The sequence below is a fragment of the Euprymna scolopes genome, chromosome 17 (genome assembly GCF_053919585.1).
Source record: "Euprymna scolopes isolate OS-2025 chromosome 17, ASM5391958v1, whole genome shotgun sequence".
In the NCBI taxonomy this organism is placed as follows: domain Eukaryota; kingdom Metazoa; phylum Mollusca; class Cephalopoda; order Sepiida; family Sepiolidae; genus Euprymna; species Euprymna scolopes.
In genome coordinates this window covers 105,332,449-105,359,116 of record NC_136498.1, presented here as the reverse complement: position 1 = coordinate 105,359,116, position 26,668 = coordinate 105,332,449, and the positions used below count along the sequence as shown (strand labels likewise).

The 26,668-nt window shown below is 31.5% G+C and overlaps 1 protein-coding gene across 2 annotated transcripts in view; it reads right to left on the bottom strand.

Annotated features, from left to right (window-relative positions):
- The window catches only part of LOC145296862 (uncharacterized), a 73,694-nt gene that overhangs the window by 22,024 nt on the left and 25,002 nt on the right, over nucleotides 1-26,668 (bottom strand). Inside the window, exons 1-2 of one of the 2 annotated variants that reach the window (XM_080142997.1) lie at nucleotides 21,022-21,254; nucleotides 13,843-14,097 (exon numbers count right to left, since the gene is read on the bottom strand). In XM_080142997.1, the coding sequence (XP_079999123.1) occupies nucleotides 13,843-14,097; nucleotides 21,022-21,063 (297 nt within the window). In that variant the 5' untranslated portion in view covers nucleotides 21,064-21,254. Of the gene's footprint in view, nucleotides 1-13,842; nucleotides 14,098-21,021; nucleotides 21,255-26,668 lie in introns of those variants that run through there. The other variant, XM_080142996.1, reaches the window with a different exon arrangement.

The window sequence follows — 26,668 nt, the reverse complement described above, 5'->3', positions numbered from 1 at the left end:
AGTTTTGTCTGTTTATTAAAAGCTTGTTTTTTTAATAAAAACATGATTCAAAAAATATTTCAGCATCAAAATAGTTGCAAAATTATAGATTAAAAATGAAAACATTTCATATTCATGAGATATCTTTGTTAAAAGTTCTAAATTTATTTTAGTTGATTTTGTTTTTAGATATTGATAAACTAAAAACAATCTATATGCAGTACATGTTTCTATTACTACTAGACTTTTTAGCTCGTTAAGAACAGGCAAAATTTATAGCCTGTTGACTTAGGAGTGCTTTATGCCAAATTAATGATTAAATTTGTGCTCATTTTTGTATTAAATACTAATCTAAATATTTACTTGTCCAGCGTCATAAAAATAAATCGCAAACATTAATTAATGAGAAACGAATTATCTCCCTTTTATAGTCGTTATTTATCAATTAATCATTAAAACCTTTCCTATGCAAAAATTAAAAAAAAACAAACAAAACAACATGACTGTTTACGATTTCAAATTGGCTATTTTATTTTATAATCAAAAAGTTATGTTGAGGAGTTTTTTTTAGTTTCTTTTTAAAATTAAAAAAATGTGTAAGTGAATTGGTATCTGTTCCTTTATAATTTATATTAAAAATTATTCAGAAAAAAAAAGTGTTCAGTGTTGAATTTTCATTGGAAAAAAAAAAGGTAAATTTAAATTAATTCTTTTTAGCTTTAAAAGAAGCTACTTAAAAATTTGTTTTAATTTTGTTATTCATTTTCTTTAATTTTTTTTATTTTATTTATGGGTTTAAAAAATTTTCCAACTATTGTGGAATTCCACTGGTTCTGCTTGTTCCTATTAATCCATAACTGCACATCAAATGGATGCCATAATACTTAGTTTGCTGCACCTAATAACAAATAGCCATACAAATTTTCAGTCAGATTGATCCACCAGTTTGAGAAAAAAAAAAGGAACAAGCCAAGAGAAATATAATACAGATAACTGTAACTATACAATCAAGAATTTTTACTTTCATATTTTTCTAAAACTATTGTTTTTACTAAATTTAATTTTTAACTTTTGAAAGTTAAATTTAATTATACCATTGTTTAGTTATTACATCAATTAAACAAAATTATAATTCAATGCAATTAAGATAACGTTTTAATTTGAATTGATAAAATTATTCAATGTAAATAACTTCAAAAAACGTTTGATCTTTTAATAAATGAGGATTTTCGAAAACTTAATGCTGGAAATGTCTACTTGACAGTTTAAAAGCTCAAATTTCAAAGCGTCACAAAGTATAACCATCCCCAGCCAATAATTAAAAAAAATAAAATAAAAATAAAAGTGCATGCTGGTTGATTTTAAAAAGTCAATATCAAAGAGGATTTTAAAGCACATTTATTCATTACATTTTTCTTTTTAATTAGCTATTTTTGATTGACTTTTATTCTTTTAATTTTTACATATCACGTTTATTCACACACACACACACACACACACACACACACACACACACACACACACACACACACACTAGTTAACCTGACAAATTTAGAAATAAAGATATGTTCTCAGACTCACCTCTATGGATTCACCCTTGAATTTAATTTAGAAATATTAACAATGTTCTCATATACCTAACCAGGATTAGCAGAAAACAGAGTTTATTATCCAGAATTTCCCCATATAAAAACAAAAATTTAAAAAAAAAAAAAAGTCTATAAATGCATGTATATGACGAAACAAAAATATTTGTCGAGTTATCTTTGTTTCTTAAAGATTTTTTTTTTTCAAAAATGGTAGGAAAAAGTCACCTCTTTGTATACTCAAAATTTAATTTTTTTTAATTTAAAAATAAAACTACCTGATCAATTTACGTGACTTTCAAAAAAATACAATATTTTTATTTCGTCATGAGTACATATGATACAGACAATTTTTTTTGTTTTTTAATATAGGGAGAATTCTTGACAAGAACAACATGTAAAAGCAGTCTTATTTCTATAACAGAATTAATAACTTATTTCAATACCATTTCTATTTTAAACCAATATATTTTCCATTGTAGAGTATTTTTCTCCATGAATCTGCTTGAATTTTTTTTTTTTTTTTGAAAAGGTTATGTTGAGCATTAACCAAAGAATCAGACGTTTACCTGAATCGAATTCTGGCCGGCGAAATAATTTTGTACAAACCTTACTCGAAGTCTGAACTGAAAGTTGTTTAGTTCAGAATCTTACGTAGTAGAAGTAGTTTTATTCTCGCCTGGAAGTAGACTCAGTTTACACACTCTGATTCCACATGATTTTCCCTCGGCCACAAAACTAAAACAGGAAAAATGAACTCAGTAAAACAGTGACTTCAAAATATAAAAATCGGCAATATTCAACGGAGAAGAGGAAAAAAATAAGATCACGAAAACAACGCACAGGTTTATTTATCAGCAAGCAACGGTCGCTTTATTTCTCCTCTGTGTAGAAAAAAAAATTTTTTTTTTCATACCAAATAATTTTTACTTGTTATTGAAAGAAGAGTCAAAATATTAAAACAAAAATAATTTGCATTATTTCGGATCACTATTCTCATTTTCATATTCAGCTTTTGGCCGATGCAACCACCAACCTTCTTCAGATGCATCTTCTTTAACCGAGCCGTTTAATTCACAAGAGTAAATTGTTCTCATTCGATAAGCTGTGTTAACTGTTAATCTTAGTTATTATCATATGCAGTAAAGATTGAACTTTCAACCTCCAGAAGACTTGTGAGTCAATGCTTTTAACCATTCTAACATTAATTTTGAAAGATTTAAACCTATTCCTGTTTATATGTACAGGGTGGAACAATAAAATTGTCACCTTAGAAAAGACAACAAGATTCCATTTCCGTTTGATGAAAATGAGGGTTTTTTTTTTTTTTTTTTTGTTGCAGACCATCAACTAGTTGGCCAATTGTGTACAAATCCCATGAGCGATAGGAGACTTCTATCATGCCTGAAAGTGACACAATGTTCAATGAGCGAGATCGGAGATACACTGCTGTACAACTTGTGCTTGCTATCGATCTAAGTTATGACAACAGGACCATTGCCAGCACTCAAAATGCAACGCTGGATTGCCACGAATAACAGGGATATGCCCAGGGTGATGAAAATGTTTCCGACCACGGTTATGGTCTTTGGTGTGGTTTCAAGCGAAGGTCACATCAAGCCACCTCAAATCTTCAAAAAAGTCAGCATTAAAGTGTACCCGGACGTGCTGAAGAGTGCAGTGATCCTCTGGTGCAAGTAGGTGGACACTGGCAAGTCCAAAGAGACCCAGGCTTGGCTTCAGAAGGAGTGCTATGACTGTACCCTTCTCTCACTAATTGGTTACAAAGATTGTTGGTTTTTTTTTTTTTTTTTTTTTTTTTTTTTTTTTTTTTTTTTTTTTACGGCATATCAACTCTTTCAGGTTATTTAATGTTGAATTGAATAATTTTGGAAAGTTTTTATGCTTAAAATTCTTTATTTTTTTAAATAGTTATTCATGGTGTTTGGTTTGATTGTTCTGTAGGCAAAAATTATTTTTGTTCTTGACTTTGCAAAACATGATTGAGTTTTACAAAGGGGGGGGGACAAAAAAAAATACTTTGTGCATTTAAGTCAGGAAGTCAGTATCTTTAGACAGCAGATAACACCAGACGTCTAAAAAAAGAATTGCTACAATGATTTAAATCTCGGTTTCTACAGCAATTCATCCCCACCCATCATACTATGATCAGAGCAACCAGCCATCAAACAATAAGAAAATATAAAAGTATAATATACTTTTATATTTTCGTATTGTTTGTGATGGTCACATCTACTATGTACGATTTTAACTTTACATAAAGATTTAAATTTCTTTGTTTATTATTAGTATTCTAATCAACTATTTTTTGGTTCCCAAATATTAAGTTTGATACTAGCTATATTTAGAAGGCCATTATGATCCAACATATGCAGTAAATTAACATCTCTACTCGTTCAAAGCTGAAGGAATGAGAACAATCTACCTCCATAGATTAAATAAGGAATTTTGTTTAAAATTCTATACAGGTTTCAGATTTAGACAAAAATTCAAATAGATGGTTCCATGAGATGTACCTGAACAATATCGGAGATTACATTAATCTAAATGTTTTGAATATAAAAACCAAGATGAGAAGAGTAGTTGTAATGATGCAAATTCTCGAGCCTCATCTAAAAAAATTGAAACCCACAAGTATAAATAAAAACGTGAAACATTGATTTTCAATGAATGAGTTTTTTCAATGAAAAACCTACAAAATATTTCAAGAAATTTACATTTGTACTGGAAGAACAAAACTGTGACCATGAAATCTTATTCAACAGCTACCACCCCAAAGGATTTTTTTGAAATTTGAAAGTAAATGAAAGGATATTTCCCAAAATACGGATCCTCCACTTGACAAAATATATATATATATATATATATATATATATATATATATATGAGAGAGAGAGAGCGTTCTATAAATTCAAATTTCCTTTATATACATAGACAATGCTTTGAGTAAACTACATTAACCGCTTATACATTTAATTTATAAATGTCTATGATGGGAAGTGACATTTTTGCACCTACAAAACCTACAAAACCTCAGCAAATAATTTTAAGTCCATTTTTTTCTTACATAATGTTTTTTTCAACATGGTTTTGGAAGATTAAAACCATTTTTTTTTTTTTTTTTTTTCTATATTAAAAGTTTTTCAAATTTTTACACCTTTATCAAAATTTGCTGATAATTTTAGCATATACTGGGACAAATTTTGGAAGAAAGTCCCTAAAAAAAAAAAATTTAAAAAAAAAATAAAATAAAAAAAAGTTTATTTTTGAGGGACTTCAGGTTAGATAGGACACTAATTTTCGACACCCATAACAAAAATACAAGTAAAAACTAGTAAAATGAAAATTCATCGTAATTTTTACTCTATATTGAAGAAGAAGGATCAGGGTTTAAAATCGCATAAACATTCTTTACTTTACACTGAATAAAATGGATGAAATTTGATTTGAACGCCATAAAATAACCCAAAACATAAAAATCAGAAATTAACATAGCGTCGCAGATATATGAAGAATATTAAAAAGATATGGGGGGGGGGGACTTTGTAAAAATTTATATGTTGTTAATGTTTTCGTTCAATCATTATGCAAGTGAAATAACAGAAAAAAGTCTTACCTTTGGCTTGAAATATTATGAAAATAACATACATAGATAGGATACCCAGAAAAAAAAAAAAAAAAATTTTTTTAAGCAAACAACAACTGAAATAATTAACTTCTGGTTTGATATGGAACCGTTAACTGACAGAATTTCCTTTAATATTAATTTTCAATATCGTAATTTGTAACCCGAAAGAAGTATTTAAATTTTTTTATTAAATTCCTCTTTATTCTAGGATATATCAATTCCTAATACTAAGCTTTTTAAAAATCTTAACTAAATTAACTTCATTGGAAACTTATTTTCCATACAAAGTTTTTGTATAGATTCACATATTTAATTAATATTAACAGATTGTAAAATATGCTGTGCAAAATTTTTTAACTCATAAATCATTTGTTTCAGTTACTTGTTTTAGAAGAAATTATATTTTTCTTCTAATAAAAGAAACGAGTAACGCTACGATTTTATCAGTGACGTGCAGATTACTGCATCATTGGCTTTCTGTAGAAAAAATTACTCAGGTTCCATTTCTAAATATATTTTTTATTATTTGCTATTCAAAAACGGCACTGATTGAAAAAAAAAAAAAAAAAAATTTTTTTTTAAATTATCAACAATAAGATTGTTTATTCATAAGTTTTAAGAGGCAATCATCCAATTTTTTGTTTTTCGTTTTTTCTTCACAAACCTTAAAATTCAATCATTAAAAAAAAAAAAAAAATCGTTTGAAATTACACAGGTAAAAAACTGTCAAATGTAAATAATTTTTAAAAAATTTGTAAAACTTGTGTAATTTTAATAAATTTCTAACTTTTCTGAAAAAAAAAAAAAAAAAAATTATAAAAATGATAAAAATTGTATAAATCGGCAACATTTGTGACCCAAGATGACGTTGATGGGCAAAATATGAGAATTTTGTTCATTATTTTATTTTAGTTTATATATAGTTCAGCCTTTTTTTTTTCAAGTCTGTAAAAAAAAAAAAAAAAAATCCATAAAACTGATCAATTATTGGATTTCTGAGAGAATTTTAGAAATCGCATTTTCATTATTTGTTAAAATATGTAGGAATAACATGCAGTTTTAATTTCTCCCATTCTTAGCTTTTAGGGGAATGTTTTTGTAAATTCTCCAGTTTTAGGGAAGTATAATAAAAAATAAATTTAGAATCTTCCTTCATGAGAATACTGCAAAAATTACAATGTATTAATTTTTATTTTTTTTTACAAGTTTTTACTATTATTTATTATGGGGGTTGAAAATTCCACCTTTATTATGGTCATACCTACTTCATGTGGACCAAAAAAACATGAATTTTAGAACAAATATTCAATCTGTGACTTCGTTTGTCATTTCCTACATGGAACAAAACAATTATGATACATAGAAATTATCCCGATTGTTTACCAGATTTAAAATCCAATGATCATTACAAATTATCACCCACACAAAATACTCCAGTTATGCAAAACAAAAAACTTGTCATGGAGAGCGTTCAAATATACCTGGATCGATAAATCTTAAAAAACTTGAGAATTGTGTAGTATCGATAGTGTAACATAGTCCCTGTTATTCAGGTTAAAGGAGAAGTGACAAAGATAGGTCTGACTTTTTGATTATCCATTTTAGTATTGTTACTATCGCACCTACTTTATACAAATAGTTATTTTGCTTTTATGGAAATTGCTGCAAAACATGAAGCCACTTGATGTAAGGAGAAAAAAAAAATCATACAAGGTCAAAAAACTTGCCAACGATAAGTGTTAGATGGATAGATTCCGACTGAGAAAACAGCAATTTTCCCCTTTTGTCAGAAACATCGCTCATGGAATATGAGAACTAAAGAACATCTTAAAACTTAAGATTCTGAATACAAAACTGGATTTCACACAAACTTTACAAGTGATAAAAAATACAAGATTGAGTAAAATGGAGTTTGGTTTCAATTAAATTATAAAACAAAATTTTTCACAAGATCTGTCATCCGCCGAAATGAAATAAACAAATCATATATATGGTCGTATTTGGAGTTAACTGAAGAGAATAAGTAAGCATCGAAATAATAGCATATGCAACAATTGGATGACAACTAATTCTCGAATAAGCAAATGGATGGCTTCCTTAGAAGAATTGGTTCTTGTCCAGAATTCTTTGATTAAAATATAAAAAAAAATAAATATCTATGTATGATGTACATATTTCTGATGAAATGAAAACATTCCAAAAGTCTTTTAAATTGGTTTAGTAGTTTAATTTTTGAATAAACTTAAATTTTTATTTTATAAGTACCCACCATTTTGAAAAAGTTTCAAGAAATAAAGGGAGATAACCCAACAACTCTTACTTGATAGATTCATGCTTATAAATTCCTATTAGTCACTTAAAAAAGGTTTTTATTTATAAAAATAAAACTTTAAAACTTTATCAATTTACATAATTTTTAGAATATTTTTTTGTTTTGACACAAGTATGTACATTCTATAGATTTTTCTTGGTTTTGATTTCTAGTATAGAGAGAATTCTGGATAAGAACCAAACTTTTTTTTTTTTTTAAATCAAAATGACAGGTATGAAGAAAAAAAAACTGAAATGGGAGGAACTAAAATTGATATATGGTTAAACAGTAATCTAGAAATTCAATTTCAACCAAAGTGATATTCTTTATTTGCAATTTTACATTATTTCATGAGAAATTGGAAATAAAACATGCTAGAATGATTAACACAAAATTCAATTTGTGATTACATCTAAAGACAAAGATATTGCTTAAAAAAAAAAAAAAAAAAAAAAAAAAAAGCTTTCATCCTCTTTGCCTTCTTCCAGCATCAGTATGTTCGTCTTTCCTTCCATTTCCACTTTAGCAAGCCAAGCCTTCTCACTTAATCTACTAAAGTTTTTTTAGGCAACATTTTTCTTTAGAAAAGATTTTTGCTTTAATTAAGTATCGCATTTCTTTGTTTACAAAGCTATTCGTCGGAAATAACGTCAAACAAATATTTAGGTACGGATGACCAAAACTGTATTTTTTTTTTTTTTTTTTTTTTAAATGCAAATATAAAAATAAAAGTTTTATTAAAAAAGTCTTTATTTTAACTTTAATAACAAAATTATAATAATAAAAATGTTTATGCAATTTTTTTTTTTTTTTTAAATATTTATGAACTTGGTGGCGAATCAAAGACAATTATTTTGGAAAAATTCTTAATTGGATATGTTTTGGTTTTTGGTTAAAAGAAAAACAAAAAAAAACATTTCATAATTATACTTTCATTAAAAGTCTTATTTGTATGTTTTATTATTTATAAAAATTACCAACACCTCTGATGTTTGAAAAACAGTTTAATATATTTAAAAATACAGTACCTAAATATTTTGTTTATAAGTTCTATTTTTATGTTTTATGTAAACAAAAAAAGAAAATAACACCTGATATTCAAAACAGTACAGAATATTTTCATTATAAAAAAATACAAAAAAAAGACAGTGCATAAACATTTTTATTACAAGATTATAATGTTATAAAAGTTCAAATAAAGACTGAATAAAATTTCTATTTTTTATATTTGCACAAAAAAAGCTACATTATATACAAGTTTTGATCATCCGTACTTAAAAATTTGTCATCTGGCGTCAATTCTGCTGAATGGCTTTGTAAACAAAGTGTGATACTTAATTAAAGCCAAGATTTTTCAGGTCTTAAAAGGAAACTGAGGACTTTGTTAAAAAAAGACTTTTACACAAAATAACATTTAATATTTTAAAATCTATTTTTGATAAAGTTAATTTTTAATTTTTTTTTTATTTTAAAATCAAACAATTATTTTTCATCAAAATTGTTTCAGATGCATAAATCTATAATCACAGAAAATATAATTTCACTTAGGTTTTATTTATATACTAGTTTTATGTACCCTGAGTCACTTGGAATCGTTTTACTTTCATTTTTTTGAATAGTAATTAAATTTAACTGTTAAAATCCTATGAGCACGTGGTTATTAAATTATCGAACAAAATTGTTATCAAAATATAATTTTGATATGTTTTTATCTCTAAAATTATTTCAATCTTAAATTAGCATTGCAAGCGTATGTTGTATTTTTGTGGACATCGGCAATATTACATAACTAATGTGTTTCAACAAGTCATGTCTTTTATATTTGTTGGTCAATTTTTAAAAGAATTACATTGATGGAAAGAGAATAAAATAAGCATTCCAATGATCTTAATTTATTTTTCTTTTCTGTGTTCAATGTTTTTATGCTCCAAGTTAAAAATGAAAAACGGTAAAATAAAAAAAGGGAAACTTTTTTCAATGTTTACATTTTATACGTTACATTTTGAGACATGCGCGGGGTTAAATTTGATTGGATATGGATGAAATTTTACAGGCTATATAAACAAAGAAACCCATCTCTACTGGTGTTTGATTTTTTTGTTATGACCACAGGAAGTAAAGTTACGACCGAGCAAAGTTGACAAAAAATATTTCAAAATTGATAAGATAAATCGGCATATATCATCCATTTTCATATAGATAATAGTTTCAGAATAGTTTTTATGTATATGTAAATATTTGATAATTATTAATTGCGTGGAAATTTCTTTAAAATGTTATCTTTTATAGAAATCAAATTCACTTACAGAGAAACGGTTGCTAAGCGCGTTATGTGCCGAGCTTACTAAAGTATTCTGTTAAAAATAGAAAACTGTCTTACTAGACTAGTCATGTTTTATTCTGAGTTTGTCAATTTAAAAAATTATTTTCAAGTTTTTCAAATTTGATTTCCAAACAATACTATTTTGTTGTTTTTCAACGCTTTTAGTACACATGTACTAAAAGCGTTAAAACAAAATGTATTAAGTACATGCGTTTAACTTTTTATTTGTACTTAAAGGTAGAATTGTGTTTTTAGTGGTCAAAAAAAAAAAAAAAAATTATATATATATATATAAAAAACAAATAAAAAAGGTATTTGTGCACTTATGCTACCATGCTAAAATAACATTTAGAAACCCATATTTAACATGGGGAAGGAAGAGTGTTTTTGTTAATTATTCTGTACTTTCACCTAACAATTAAATAAAAAAGATATTGTGCAACTTTAATTTATTTTTAACTCATTGTCAGAACCATTTTTTTTGAAACTGTAAAACAAACCCGTTTTATTTTTTTTTTAACTGAGGATATCTAAATAATATTAATAATAATTAGGTGGTTCAATAAAGAATTTCATTGTGATGCATTTTGTAAATTTTTACCTCGTTTCCACCTTAATATTTTTCTTCAAAATGACTACCTTTAAAAGGTTTTCGGATATGCTGAAAATGAATATTGCATTTAAATTTTCCGCAAATAAGTAGCTTTCCGGATATTAAACAATGTCATTTCTTACCTTATTGCTGGTGGCCATCTTGGTATGCGTGTTTGTGCATAGTTTCGAGGTTGTGTTTGAGCATACAAAGATGGCCACCAGCGATAACATAAGAAATGACATTGCTTAATATCTGGAAAGCTACTTATTTGCAGAAATTTAAATGCGATATTCGTTTTCAGCATACCCTAAAGCCTATAGAAGTAATCATTTTAAATATTAAGGTGGAAACAAGGTAAAAAAAAAATTACCGTTTTATTTCTTTTTTCAGTAAAACAACAGAATAGAAATGACAAAAATTACCATCAACTGGTTATTATATAGTTGTTGCTTATCAGGATTCCTGCTATCCTGGTACTGTGAAAGTTACATTGAGGATTCATGTAGAGTACGATTTATGGTTGCATCTCAGAAAATAGGGGTATATTTTGGGTCAGATAGAGAGGATTTACAAAAGTGAAAATTGGACTGGTCCCAAAATGCATAAGTTCTGGTCGACTATGGGAATTTCTATCTTTTACAGAAATCCAAAATCTATAAAAAAATTTTGATTTATTTCCAAGATTAATTCATATCTACTTTTTTTTTCTTTGAGGGGAGTAGTAAATATTAGTCATGAATGCTCTTTAGGCATTCAATGGCTACACTCAAGATTAAGCTCACTTTTGGTGAGGAGGCAGAAAAATGCCTATTCTCAATAAAGCTATATTTAAATACTACTATAATACTTAGTTTTGTTCATAAATAGACACCTACTGTAAGCGCCAGTTTTAAAAAAATTGAAATTTGTACATCTGAATTTATAATTCATGGCTTATGGTAAAGAGATACATCAGATTTGACTGCATAATCAGAAAGAGCACACAATTTTACATAAGAGTGTCTAGTTTCATGAGAATAGCTTGAAAAATAAATAAATGGTGGCGAAATTACCAAATTTCTTGAAATGTTGAGGTCCATAATTTAGCCCACTTTTTCTAAAGAAAAATGTCCACAGAAAAGCCTAAATTTTGGCACTTAAAATTCTCATAACTTGGTATTTGCATAATTCAAACGGTTTTAAGCATCTTTTAAATAGCTCTTTTCATGCAAGTTGATAAAATAATTATCTAAAAAGAAAAAAATCAACTTGTAATGCTACTTAAATTGAGAAATCTGATAAAAGGCAAAAAATGATTGCATTAAAATTGAAAACAAAGAAACGATGCAAGTTCAATACGGACGTTTGTTTTAAAAATATCGACAGAGGGACAGAGAGAGAGAGAGAGACAGACAGACACTGGAGATAAGAAACACTTAACTACTGTGACAGTAGTTTGCAAAGTATACGAAAACGACAGACACAAATATAAACATTGTTGATGATAGTGAGTCTAAAACATTAAATGAATTGTCAGCAACTTAAAGTTTTTCAAACAAATAAGATTCTATAAGAATATAACTGTTAGTGTTTGGTATCTTGTGATTATCAGCAACAGAGAAACAATTTATTTTGCAATAAACAATTGCATAAATTTCACAATCAGTGTTCTTGCACTTGTACCATCCGATTATAATTTCTTAATTAAACTATAGATCAAGGTTGGTTGGTTGTTTTACGGCATATCAACCCTTTTCGGGTTATTTAATGCCGAATCCAAAGATTTAAGAAAAAATTTTTTTAATAGAATATATTTGTTTTCACATCAGTTTCTATTTAACCCATAGTTAGGACCCTAACCGGGTCAGAGTGGACCTGGGAGCAATGGTAATTAAAGGGTGGCTCCACACTCCCCAAAGCCCACAAGCTGGGGCCCTCACCATTGGATATAGTTTATGGTCATATCCAGGACCCCCATTGAGGGACTTTTACCCTCTGCAGAGGGGCAGTTGGCGTATTCTAATGCCCCACCGACAGGGCCACAGATCAAGGGGTGGGGTTCGACAAGACAAAGAATCATAGGAGAACTGACATCTTTGACATTAGAAAAGTTTTTGGTAATGTGAAACAGATAGGAAAAGAGTCAAGCATAACACATAAAATGGTGCCATAAGCAAACTTCCGCTTGCCATGCAATGAGAATGATACTCCTAAATTGAAACTACACGACTCATGACCAGTTCAATCAATGTCATGTACATTGGTGTATATACATTAGTTATAAATTTACATATATTATGTATAAAAAAAAAAAAAAAAAAAATCAATGTTTTGTATTTATTTCAAGATGACTAATTAACAAAATAACACAAGTGCAATATTTGAAAATATTTAGTGCATTTATGATGTGAAAAAGAATGTTCTTTTTTGAATAGACCACAGCCATCAAAATTCTAAATCTGTGCTGCATATATGAAATCTAATGAATGTTTTTTGTTGGTTTTTATTATTGGTGTTATATACAAAGATTTGGTGAGAACGTAATTAGATAGTCTGGATCAAAATTCAAGTTCATTTGGAATTTTAACAATTATCATTTGTAAAAAAAAAAAAAAAAAATCTTTTTGCATCACAAACTTAATTTTTTTAAATATTGTACTTATGTTATTTCTTTAACTCAGTCATCCTGGGAAAGTCTTGAAAGAAAGGCAAAAGGTCAAGAAATAAAAATAATTTTGGTTTGTCCTTTTTCATCATATTTGAATATTATTGTCATACATTTCATCATATACATATTTACACATAAATATGTAACAGAGAAACTGGGTCGCATCTTTGAAAACATTTCACAAGTTGAAAATCTAGAAAACTGAATGCTCTTTTTATTGAAATTATTAAAATAGATTTTTCTTAGACTTTCGTTGTTAAAACAACTTATTCATAGAAGACTTCTGCAAGTTGTTTTAAAAAGTTAAAAAATTTTTTTTAAATTATTCATTTTAAAAACTTACCTCTCCTTGCTATAAAAACGAGGAGAATAGGTCTTGTAATAATATTACTTAATACATTTAGTAATTGAACTGATGTATAACCATTTTCCTTATTTGTTTTTTGTTCCCACTAAATACAGTGTGGTGACTTTCTTCCAGACCCTTATCAATTCACAACAATAAGCGAGTATATCAGTGTTGTGAACCCACATTTTTACTCGATAATTCTACAAGTGTCATTTTTCAAACACATAGAAGGAAAGTATTCCTGTGTTTAAGGAAAACCGAAATTTTGTACTTGCTCCTCCTAATTTCGGAATATCTCACTGTAGTTAAAATAAATAACAACCAAAGATGGGGGTCTGGATGAATTTGCACAGTCCAATTTGAATGATTTAAGAATAAAAACAAAAGTTTCAAGGAAGCTTACCCAATTTGAATTCCGATTTGAATAGTCATTATCAATTGGTTCTTGCTTAATTTTCCTATTTGGATCATAATCACTATGGACATGATGTCTGCGATGTTTGTTATTACGGGACCCACCAGAAGAGTCTGTCTCAGAACTTTCTCGTTTGATATACTTTAATTTTTCTTTGGAACGAGAGTGTGGAGAATGACTTGAACTACGTTTCTGCGAACGACTCTTCAATGGCTTTTCTTTGTGGTAACCCCTTTCAGAATCCTGCAATAAAAAAATAAAAACAAAATTATTTTTTAGTCAATATAAAACCATCCAAGTATATCAAACTTATAAAACCATCCAAGTATATCAAACTTATAAAACCATCCAAGTATATCAAACTTATAAAACCATCCAAGTATATCAAACTTATAAAACCATCCAAGTATATCAAACTTATAAAACCATCCAAGTATATCAAACTTATAAAACCATCCAAGTATATCAAACTTATAAAACCATCCAAGTATATCAAACTTATAAAACCATCCAAGTATATCAAACTTATAAAACCATCCAAGTATATCAAACTTATAAAACCATCCAAGTATATCAAACTTATAAAACCATCCAAGTATATCAAACTTATAAAACCATCCAAGTATATCAAACTTATAAAACCATCCAAGTATATCAAACTTATAAAACCATCCAAGTATATCAAACTTATAAAACCATCCAAGTATATCAAACTTATAAAACCATCCAAGTATATCAAACTTATAAAACCATCCAAGTATATCAAACTTATAAAACCATCCAAGTATATCAAACTTATAAAACCATCCAAGTATATCAAACTTATAAAACCATCCAAGTATATCAAACTTATAAAACCATCCAAGTATATCAAACTTATAAAACCATCCAAGTATATCAAACTTATAAAACCATCCAAGTATATCAAACTTATAAAACCATCCAAGTATATCAAACTTATAAAACCATCCAAGTATATTAAACTTATAAAACCAGAAAAGTTTGAACTGTAAAACATGTAAAATCAAATAAAAGCTGAAAAAGTGACTAATAGCATTTTAAGTTGACATTGTTTTGTACATACATGTATTCTTCCGACTAGAGATGTGAATCTCACAACGCTAAAAGTGTTCAACCTACACTGCCTCTGCTGAACTGTGGGGACCACTGGCACTATTTCATCTCCAATATCTAAATTGGGATGCACTGTAAGATCAGGTGTGGTTTGTGTTCATCTAGAGCACTGTTTTACGATAGGAACTGGCTTAACTGATCCTGGCTGAATGTCATCTCAAGTATTATTTGGGCTGGTGCATCTGCTACTAGTCTCTCACTCCTAGACAAGTTCAAAAGAGAGTTGCCAACCTGACTGTCATCTAAGCTTCAGCCTCTGTCCCATCGACGAAATGTAGCATCCCTCTGCCTGTTTTACAAGTACTTTAACAGTGAATGTTCCGACGAACTGCAAGCACTTGTAGCCCCTTGACGTAAATACCCCCGACAAACAGCAAAATTCCACCCCTTCACAGTAGAGATCCCTAGATATAAGAGAGCCTTCTACTCCAGTTGTTTCTTCCCCAGAAACTCTAGACTTTGGAATTCCCTTCTGGGTCCCTGCTTCCCTAACCGTACTGACATACAGAAGTTTCAAGTGTAACGTGAACCGACATCTTGCTGCCCAACTCCCCACATAGTACCCCTCTAGCGTATGTCCCTGATAGCAGCCCCTTACATCAAAGTGGCAATGTGCCTTGTTTGGGGTGAAAATGTAATAATAAAAAAAATAATTAAAAAAAAACATTCATTGTAGTGAGAAGACGATTCCACCCCCACCCCCAGACGGATACAATTACCGGTTCTGTAGGTGTGTCAGAAATTTCGTGAAAAATAGTGAATAATTCCACCCCATCTTTCCAAGCTTATAACTCCTCGAAAAATGTAATTCAAGCCCTAATTTTTTTTTTTTCAATTAAAGGAGCAAGGATTTTTCATTAAAAAAAAAAAAAAAAAAAAAAAAAGGTTTTAAACTTCGAACTTTACAGGTAAATTTCTAAAATACACTATTTTTTTTTTTTTTTTAATTTGAATATATTATTTATTGATCTTTTATCTTCAATTTGTGATATAACACTTTGGTGAGTATATTAATTTACTTTTTAATAGACACTTGAAAATGGGGGGGGGGCGTGAATTAAAAAAAAAAAAGAAAACGTTTGCCTAAAATATTATATTCGATTTATTGGAAAGAGCATAAAATTTCACATTGACCCTGACAATATCGTAAAAATAGAATCAATAGAAAAATTGATAGATTTTTAAAGTTTAAAAATTGAAAAATATTGAGTTCGTAAAATTCATTACTGTTTTTTAAAAAATAAAAAAATATTTCTATTACTTTTAAAACAACTTTAATTTTGGAAGTATAATCCATAAAGAAAATAAATAACCCACTTTTAAAAGAGAAATTACGAATTATTTATATTTTATTTTCAGTTTCGTGTTAGGGGTGTCAAAAATTCCTACAAAAATTCTGATACACCTACCGGTTCTGTTTTGTACATACAATTACAAATTCTAAAATCACATAAAGTAGAACTCTTTTCTTTTTTTTTGGGGGGGGGGGATACTAGTCTATTTTGATCAACTTTAATGTTCCTCATTTATCCAACATTGTGATAAACACATGAAATTAAAAAAAAGTAAAATAAATAAAAAATGTAACTCCCCACACACATTTTCTGCTAAAGAAAACGGGAAGTTGAATTGGTTATATGTTTTGAGTTATCGTTAACTGGCCAGAAAATGGGTACTCATTTTACATTAAATATAGGAAATATGATTCACTAACCTAAACCCTTGCTACATTTAACAAAAATAAATGTTTGCATGATGTACGTACTCGTGACGAAATAAAAATATATTCCCAAATTCATGTAAGTAGTATTATTTTTTTACAATGAAAATATTTTTTAAGCGATTCATGGAAATTGTAGGCATTACAACAAATTAAGTTGTAATTATTGTTGGGTTATCTCCTTTTGTTACGAGTTTTGTTTTTTTTTTAATGGCTGGCAAAACTCCTCGAATACGCAGAATTTTTTTTTTTTTTTTTTTTTTTTTAATATAAAAATAAAACTATTTACCTGGTTTTTTGAATATATTTACGTTTGGTCACGGATCATACATCATTAGATTATTTTATTTTTATTTTCAATATAAAGGAAATCCTGAACAAGAACCAAAATCTTTATTTTTTTTTTTTTAAATACAATTCTTTTGTGAATATTTTTTTAGCTGTTCAAATATAATCTGGGGCAGGCGGGGGGGGGGGTTACTTTCCACCTTAACAATCACCTTTAAAATGACTTTTATAGGTTTTCGGGATATTAAGCAAGGGCAGAGTTAGACACAAGGTCTGTTTTTAATGTGGGGAAAATCCGGCTCCCCAAAAGGGGCACACTGGCTAGGAACAAAAATTAAAAATGCCTCGGTCATGATGGATTTCTCCACTGCCCGAGGACAGAAAACGTGAAGTGTAGCATCAGAACAGATACTACACTGTGACACCTTGACTTCATTAGAAAAATGCCTGCCACATGTTCGGCAAATGCCAATGGCATTACACTAAAAACCGCTATTCAATGGTACGAATATTGCCGAGATGTATGTGCCAGTAAAATGTTGAAGGACAGGACTGATTAGTGGCCATAACCCCCCCCCCCCAAAAAAAAACAAAAATTAACAGAACAAGTTTTAAAAAAAGTTTGTTTTACTGTACACAGATTCGGGTACTTGTACAGTTTAGTCAAGACATTAAAAAATGAAAATATCGAAAAAAGTTTAAATTGTATGTATTCGTTATAGAACGAAGTTTTCTGAAAAAAAAAATTTCACTTAATTGCATCAAGTAGTTTTTTTTTGTTTTTTTTTTTTACAGCAAAAAAAAAAAAAAAATTTGTTATGATACCGAGCAAAATGTTCGATTTAGCTAGTATTAAAGATGGGAAGGGAGGGGTGTCAGCGCTTTAACTGGAGTTATCTCCCTTTGGTATTTCTAAAATTCAAACAAAATGTTTTTCCGCTGTAAAAAAAAAAAAAGAAAGAAAACCCTACTTAATGAAATTAAGTGAATTTTTTTTTCCGGAGAACTTCGGTTTATAGACCGAAGTTCTCCGGAAAAAAATACAATTTATACAATTAAACATAAATATATACAATTTAAACTTTTTTCGATATTTTCATTTTTTAATTTTTTTGACTAATCTGTACAAGTACCCAGTTTCGAAAAAGTTGTCAAAAAACAAATATAGAACAAATAAATGTTATCAAAGGCAAGATAAGTTACTTTTCCACTTAACTGGATATGTTTTTTAGTGTTGATATTTAATGTAACATGTTTATTTAACTCGAAAAACAGTGTTTACCGATGTATTTGAAAATTTAAAATAGCATCCGACTCTCTTTGAGGCGGTAAGTTTGGGAAAATGAGTTATAAATAAATTTTAAAAAAAAGACAAAATACTGTTAGAAACTCGCTCAATATATGTTACCGTGACATGGGTTGACATATATTCGGCGGGTTTTTAACAGTATTTTGACTTTTTTTATTTATAACTTCTTTTCCGAAACTTACAGTCTCCGAGAGAGTCGGCCGCCATTTTTAAGTTTTCCAATACATCGGTAAACACTGTTTTTCGAGTTGAATAAACATGTTACATTGAATAAAAACAATAAAAACATATCCAGTTGGGTAGAAAAGTAACTTATCTTGGCTTTGATAACATTTTTGTTCTGTATTTGTTTTGTGACAACTTTTTCGAATCTATGTGTACAGTAAAACAAACCCAAGAAACTTACTTTTCAACAAAAAAACAAAAACAACTCAATATTCTTCATTGAGAAAAAGATACATATTCATAAATTACAACAACTGCGGTACGTTCATTTTTATTTTCTATTCTTTCTTATTCTTTTTTTAATCTAATATATTAGTGTCCATTTAATAATAATCCACCGGGGCAAAGAAAAAAAAAAAAAAAAAAAAAAAAAAAGGTGACGCTCGTACAGGTCCGCCATTATACAAAATACTGTTAGAAACTCAATACATGTTAACGTGACATCATATACTCGGTGAGAACAGTATTTTGTATAATTATTTATAGTTTGAATCATTTTCACCATCACCGTATTCAACAGTGAGTACGCCGCCATTTTCCTTTTCAAAATATATCGATAAACACTGTATGATTTTCGAAAGCTTCCACGTTTTAAAGTGAGTAAAACCACTAAAATCTTTTGCATATAAGTAGAGGAGTAACTTATCTTGCTTTTGATAACATTTACTTGTTATATATTTGATTTTTGACAACTTTTTTCATATCTATGTGTATAGTAATATAAACCCGAAGTCTCTTATATCCGAATTAGATTGTATAATATAAAAAAAGTACCATAAATAAATAAAAAAGTAAACTTTATTAGTTCCTATTTACAATGTCTCCCCACGGGACAGAGTTAGACACCAGGATCGTTTTTTAATGTGGAGAAAATGAACAAAAATAAAAATTGTCTCAGTCGTGAAGGATTTCTCCTCCCCTGACAGAACAAGAAACTGAAGTGCAGCAGCAATGCAGCATCTGAAGAACAGATACTACACTTTGATCTTGACCCGAAGAAGCACTAAATCTAAATCCGGATAGATACGTTGGCAACCCGAAGTTAAAAAGTGAAGGAAGGGCAATGGCACTAATTGTATAGATTTTATTATTTTGTGCCATTTTTCTTTTCCTTTCATAATCTTTCAACTACATATTACAAAAGATTAAAATGGCCGACTTGTTCATGAAGAAAGCAAAATCAATTCTGTTGGGATTTAATACAATTATTTGTTCGTTTTAGTTTACGCTACTTCATTTAAATATTCGATTAATAGCAAATAAAAGGTGCTTGTGCACTTACTGATCCGCGCTATTTTTTAAATCGTATTTCCAAGTTTAATTAAAGTTTTATATGTTTTTCTATTCAATTGTAAGGTTAAAGTATAGAAGAATTATAAAACACCCTCCCCATGTTAAGAATGATTTTTTTAAAAAATAATAACGTTATTATTTCAGCACGGATCAATAAGTGCACCATGCACCATTGCATTATGTAGGTACTAGTGCAGTGGCACTGCACTAGTACCTACATAAAAAACGTGTAATTATCAAAGTTAGTTGACAGGAAAAATACGTGAAGTTGGACTCCAAATTTCATTAACCCATCCTTTTTTTTTTTAATAAATTTTATTACCAAAAGTATATTGTAAATTGAACAAAATTGCGTTAAACAATATTTAATAGATTTTTAAGGTTAACGCATTCATTAATACTAAATATTAAAAGTGTGAATTGGTGTATTGATTATAAGGACATGAAAAAAAAAAATGGGTACTAGTGCAGTTATTGATCCGTGCTGAAATAACGTTATTTAAAAAGCCATTCTGAACATGGGGAGGGTGTTTTGTACCTATCCTATACTTTAACCTTACAATTGAATTAAAAAAAAAACAAAAAAAAAAACAAAAAAAAAAAACTTTAATTAAACTTGGAAATACGATTTAAAAAAAAAAATAGTGCGGATCAGTAAGTGCCCAAGCACAAAAAAAATGGTCGAATAAAAAAATGAAACTCGTTGCATCCATCTTACTCTAGATTTCCACAGTATACGGAGATATCAATTGTTGCCAATAGATCTATTATATACATCAGATAGTAGGCGTAATATTAAAAAGATTTTTAAACATTATTATTATCAACTATAGATATATTTGAAAAATACAGATGTTGCTGAAATATGGTTCAGGATAATTAATCTCCTGACCAAAAAAAAAAAAAAAAAAAAAGGAAAAAAGTGCTTTGTGAGAAGAAAACTCGGCGTGTAAGATATTCCAACATACTCTACGGTGCTATGGAACTATAACAACTTTTTTATTTATTTAAAAGTAAATAAATAAAAACAGCACCTACACAGAGATAAGAAAGTATAACGGTTAATTTCAAATACTTGTGGGTTTAGAAAGAAGGCTAAATAAATATTTGTTCGTCATAGTAGTCGTTATGGTTGTTACCATCGGAGGTTATTCAATGACGAAGTAATAAAAAGAAATACGTATTTACATATATTTACCTTATGCTTTTCCGAATACGGGTCATGAAATTCTCCTTTCATGATGATAATGTTGGGTCGATTGTTACAGATGATAAGGACGAATAAAGAGTCGGAGGAGAAAGATGAGAAAAAGATGGTAGGCCGCCGTAAAGAGCAGCTGGTGTGCAATATATTTGATGACTTTCACTCCTCGTTTCAGTAGAGAGTTCGAAACAGGGGAGAGCGTAATATTAAGATTAAGACGGAACAAGACTATATAAAGGGTAAGGAGGGAGGAGGAGGAGGAGGTCGGTAGGAGGAGGAAGGGATGAGGAGGAAGGGATGAGGAGGAGGAGGAAGGGATGAGGAGGAGGAGGAGGAGGAGGGAGGAGGTTGCGGAAGTAATGATGACCACACAATCAACACCTAAATATGGAAAACGTCCATCAATTTAAATCTGTACCTATCAATAAAGCAGAGTTCATCGACGCTTGCTTTGACCAGGATCTTTGGGATTTTCCGTCAATAATGGCTCGGGCTCGTACGGCAATCACCGGATTAAGCCGAGCGTTGTTCCAATGTTGAAACGCTAAAATCGACATTTTTTTTGTATGAAAAATGTAATTTTTTATATTTTTTTTTTTGGGGGGGGGGGTCTGTCTATTTTTTGTTTTATTGTACAACCCACTATTTCCACGCAGTTGGCTCGGGCTCACTCGACAGTTGACGGAAATAAGCAAAAAAAAAAAAAAAAAAAAAAAGTCGGCCGAACGTTCCTCACTTAACACGCTACGAAAATAAATAAACAAACATTTATCTAACCCCCAACCCTAACCTGTGCGATTAAAATTAAATTGGTCAATTTTTACGACGTGCCCCAGCGAATTATAAACACCCCAACCTCCCTATGTAAAGAACGGCTTTCGGAATAAACACTTCCAACCTAGAAAGCCGTTCTTAACATAGGGAGGTTGGGGTGACGCTGGGGCACGTCGTAAACCTTCCAATTTATGAAAAAGTTGCCTGCTTAGATTTTTATTAGCTAAAAACCAGCAGCGCGTTCGTTTATGTGATGGAGGTTGCCAGTTATGGGATTTCGTTCACCAGTTTTAGGGAGGCGGTCAGTCATTGCTTGCGGGTTTTATAATCAAATGTGAGAAAAATGAGAAATATTGTCATACGGTAAACACTACAAAATAAGGAGTGAAGAACTGAAGAAGGCATATATTCACGAAAGTCTGTACTTAGATTTACAGCTATCTAGATTACATAGCAATAGCTGTCTCTTCCTTAGCTTTCCAATGTTAAATACAAATACTGAACCGATACTCTTTAATGGAAAATACAACTTCCTGATTTTTTAAACGAAAGCTGAAGATATCTTCATTAGAAATGGAAACATACTTAATACCTACAATCTCCATATATTCGCATCTATTGGAAATCTGCCCATATATCTATTTACTGTAATATACATACTGTATACGACAAAGCATATAACTTACTCCCAATTATACCTGTAATGTACTTCATATCAAAAATGACGTTACTTGTCTCTGTTGAATATATAACTTGACCCTCCTGCCATCTAAAATATCCAGAGCCTGTACAATTTCTTTCTAGTTAATTCATAATAACATGCCATTTTGCAACGCATTATCCTATTCCAACACAAAAATAAGAAAATGAAGATTTTTTTTTTTTCATCTAAAGGGAAAAAACAAACCATGTTAACTCCTTCCAACAGACCTGTTTGCAAACATAGCTGCTTCCACTGCATGTACTCATACTCACCCCCTCCTCCATTAACATACAATGAAATAGCAATGTCCTGTAATCACTTTGAGGGGTATAATTTTTTCGTAGATATAACCTTTATAAATTAACCCAGTAACATTAACCACCAACGCGGGGGTCGCAGAAATACCTGGATTAGGACCCAGGCGCAGGGAAAACCCTCTCGGTGCTGATGGGCCCGTTGATCTTCCCAGGTCATTCGTCTAGAAGGAAAACTGAAGCTAAACCTAAGGGGAGGAAGGCCTCTCCAGTCTGGGATGACAACCTTCATAGAGCTGGGGACTCAAACAAATTACCGGTTTGCAAACCTAAACTGCTTAAGGAGTAGATAGGCACTGTCTATCGCCTGACTTCCATACTCCTTCTTTGCCTATAAGCCAGGCTTAGAGGTCGTATCGCAGGGAGTCGACAGACCTTCAGTGGTCGATCTTGTTTCCTGACTAGGGCAATAAACGCCGTTTTCCCCACTCCTGACACATCCCATCCCTTAAACTGGGCACTTGGGAGTGCTTGAATGCCATAATGCCAGTACAAGTAGATTGGGTTGACCATCGTCTGATGGGTTGAGGGTACCGGATAGACAGTTCCAGGCTGCTGTTCCCAACTGGTAGTACAGGGGCCCTAACTCTTTGGTAGCGCTTAGGGCGGCTGCTCCATCAACAGTTGTATAATATCGGGTTGTTTGTAGTGCCATGTCGTGCATGGAAAGGGACCCTGCACTCATCCCCGGTGTGCTATCCTGAGGCCACAATCCTAATAGATGGAAGGACAACTGATAATCTGCTTGGGTTGCATGTCTGGTATTCTACATAACCACTTGCTCAACACCCCTTACCTAAACTGAAACTCTATAATAAAAAAAAAAAAAAAAAAAAAAAAAAAAAAAAAAAAATGACAGTACAATAAAAAATTACGCTTAAACCAGGCCCAAACTCAAACAAAACCAACCTGCCTTCTCCCTTGAGGCTTGCATTTACGAACATCCGTGGGCTTAGAACTAATTTAAATGATGTTGAAGCCTTTCTCCTAACAAACATCCCGGATATCTTAGCACTAAGTGAGACTAACCTACACTCCTCTAACTACTATAACCAGACGATCAAGCATTTATGTGCTTCAGACTTAACATGCAACATAACATTAAATACTTTTATTTTCTCTACCGCTCTCCCTCGACCCAGAACTGTACCCTAATAAACAGTCTCTTACAGCACATTCCCTCGACACTAGCGCAAAAGTGCATGTATTTGGTGACTTCAATGTCCACCACAGCAACTGGCTTGCATTTTCTACTCACACAGATGCATCCCTATCACAGATGGTTACGTTTCCAACCTGTTTCCCAGACCAGCATAAACAACACGCATCACTTCTAGATCTGTTTCTGACCACAATTCCCGATGACTGTGTAACTAATGCCCACAGCCCACTTGGGAACGCCGATCATGCAGTGGTAATGGTTGAAATAGCCCTAAACTGAAGAGCCAAAACTGAAGAGCCACTGCTCAAAACAACGAGATATTATAAAAAGGCTGACTGGGAAGTCATCACGGATCTCATCAGGGACGCCCGATGGCAAAATATCTTTTCACTTCCTGCTGAACATTGCACAAATGAGGCCACTGAATGGTTCAAAATGGCAATTGAAGCACATGTTCCAACGCGTAAATTTTATAGCAAGCCCCACTCTCCCCAATGGTTTACTTCTACTTGTGCAGCTGCAATAGCGCAAAGGCAGCATGCATACCACAAATTTAACCGACGTAAGTCCAGATCAAACAGGCAGAAGTAGATAGAAGCCAGAAGCAACTGTAAGAAAGAAATAGCAACAGATAAGAGAGAATTTACTGAAACCACCCAAAAACGCATCGAAGCTCAGAAATTAGGAACCCGTGACTTCTGGAAAACCTACAACAGTGTAGTAAATAATGGGCAATCAACAATTCTCACGCTATCCAACAATCATGAGGTTGTTTGCTCTGCAACTGAGAAGGCTAACATGCTTGCCAGTCGGTTTGCCTCCAACTTTACATTGGACCCTGCCAACCACTCCCTGCCTGATTTTCCTTTGCGGACAGATGCCACACTAAACGATCTGAAAATCTCCCGTTCTCAGGTGCATGCTATCATAAGAAATCTTGACACTGCAAAAGCATGTGAACTTGATCTCATCCCGGCTGTGCTATTAAAAAAGTGCTCTGCCAAAGTAGCTCCAGTTCTCTCCAAACTTTACAACAAATGCCTTAATGCATTTTGCTTTCCTGCCTGCTGGAAAACTGCTTCTGTAGTACCAGTTTTCAAGAATTCTGGCAAAAGAACTGACCCAGTAAATTATCGCCCCATTAGCCTCCTCCCACTTTTCGCCAAAATATTTGAGACCATAATTAACCAAGCTCTAGTCCATCACCTTACAGATGCTAAACTTCTGACTGACCAAAAATATGGATTTAGGCAAGCCCGTTCCACAGCAGACATCCGAACTGTAATCTCAGAACATATATACCAGTCACTGGACAAAGTGGGGGGAAGGATAGAGCGGTAGCTCTAGATATATCTAAAGCTTTTGACAGGGTATGTCATGAAGGTCTTCTCAGGAAAATCAGATCATACGGTATCACTGGAAGAATACATAACAATTAAATTCTTCTTAGATAAGAGGAAAATCTAGGTTGTCCTCGGCGGTCATACATCTGAACAATATGATATAAATGCGGGAGTACCTCGGGGGTCTATCCTTGGACCTCTGTTATTCCTAATATTCATAAATGACCTCCCTGACAAAATTGTTTGTGAGATGGGTATATATACTGACGACACCACGCTCTATAATAGACACAACAAGAAAACAAATGAACACATAGCTAAAGAAATGGCAGAAACACTAGAGGATGACCTCCGATCTGTAGTGGAATGGGGACATAAATGGATGATCACATTCAATGCTACCAAGACTAAACTCGTTTCCTTCAATAATTACAAGAAACCTTCTCTACCACCAATAGCAATGGCTAATGACTCTTTATCTGAAAGTACATCTTTTAAACTCCTCGGCCTAATGCTCACAGGAAACGTGTTGGACAATTACATTGAGAGTATTGCCAGGACTGCTGCAAAGAAGGTAGGTTCTCTCTACTGTGCTAGAAAGCTACTAACGCCCGAAAGTATCCTGTACCTCTATAAGGCCACCATTCGCCCATGTATTGAGTATTGTTGTCATATTTGGGCTGGTGCATCTGCCACTATTGTCTCGTTCTTAGACAAGGTTCAAAAGAGAGTCGCCAACCTGATAGGTCCTGAACTGTCATCTAAGCTTCAGCCTCTGTCTCATCGACTAAATGTTGCATCCCTCTGCCTATTCTACAAGTACTTTAACGGTGAATGCTCTGACGAACTGCAAGCACTTGTGCCCCCTCGACGTAAATACCCCCGACAAATCCGACAAGCAGCAAAATCCCACCCCTACCCCTAGTAGAGATCCCTAGATGTAAGAGAGCCTTCTACTCCAGTAGTTTCTTCCCCAGGACAGTTAGACTTTGGAATTCCCTTCCGGGTCCCTGCTTCCCCAACCATACTGACATGCAGAAGTTCAAGTGTAACGTGAACCGACAGCTTGCTGCCCAACTCCCTACACAGTATCCCTGAGGCCTATGTCCCTGATCGTAGCCCCCTACAACAAAGTGGCAATGTGCCTTGTTTGGGGTGAAAATGCAATTAAAAAACATATATCTTTAAAATGGAAGGTTTACAGCAATAGGAAAACACTGTTCGTGAATATTTTTAGGGTTCTTGTAAAAACAAGAGGGTTCATTAGCGGAGACATTAGAAAAAGTTTGGATCGATTAAGCCGTGAGTTTCAAGGGCCAAGAAAATCGTATTCAAAACTTCTCTG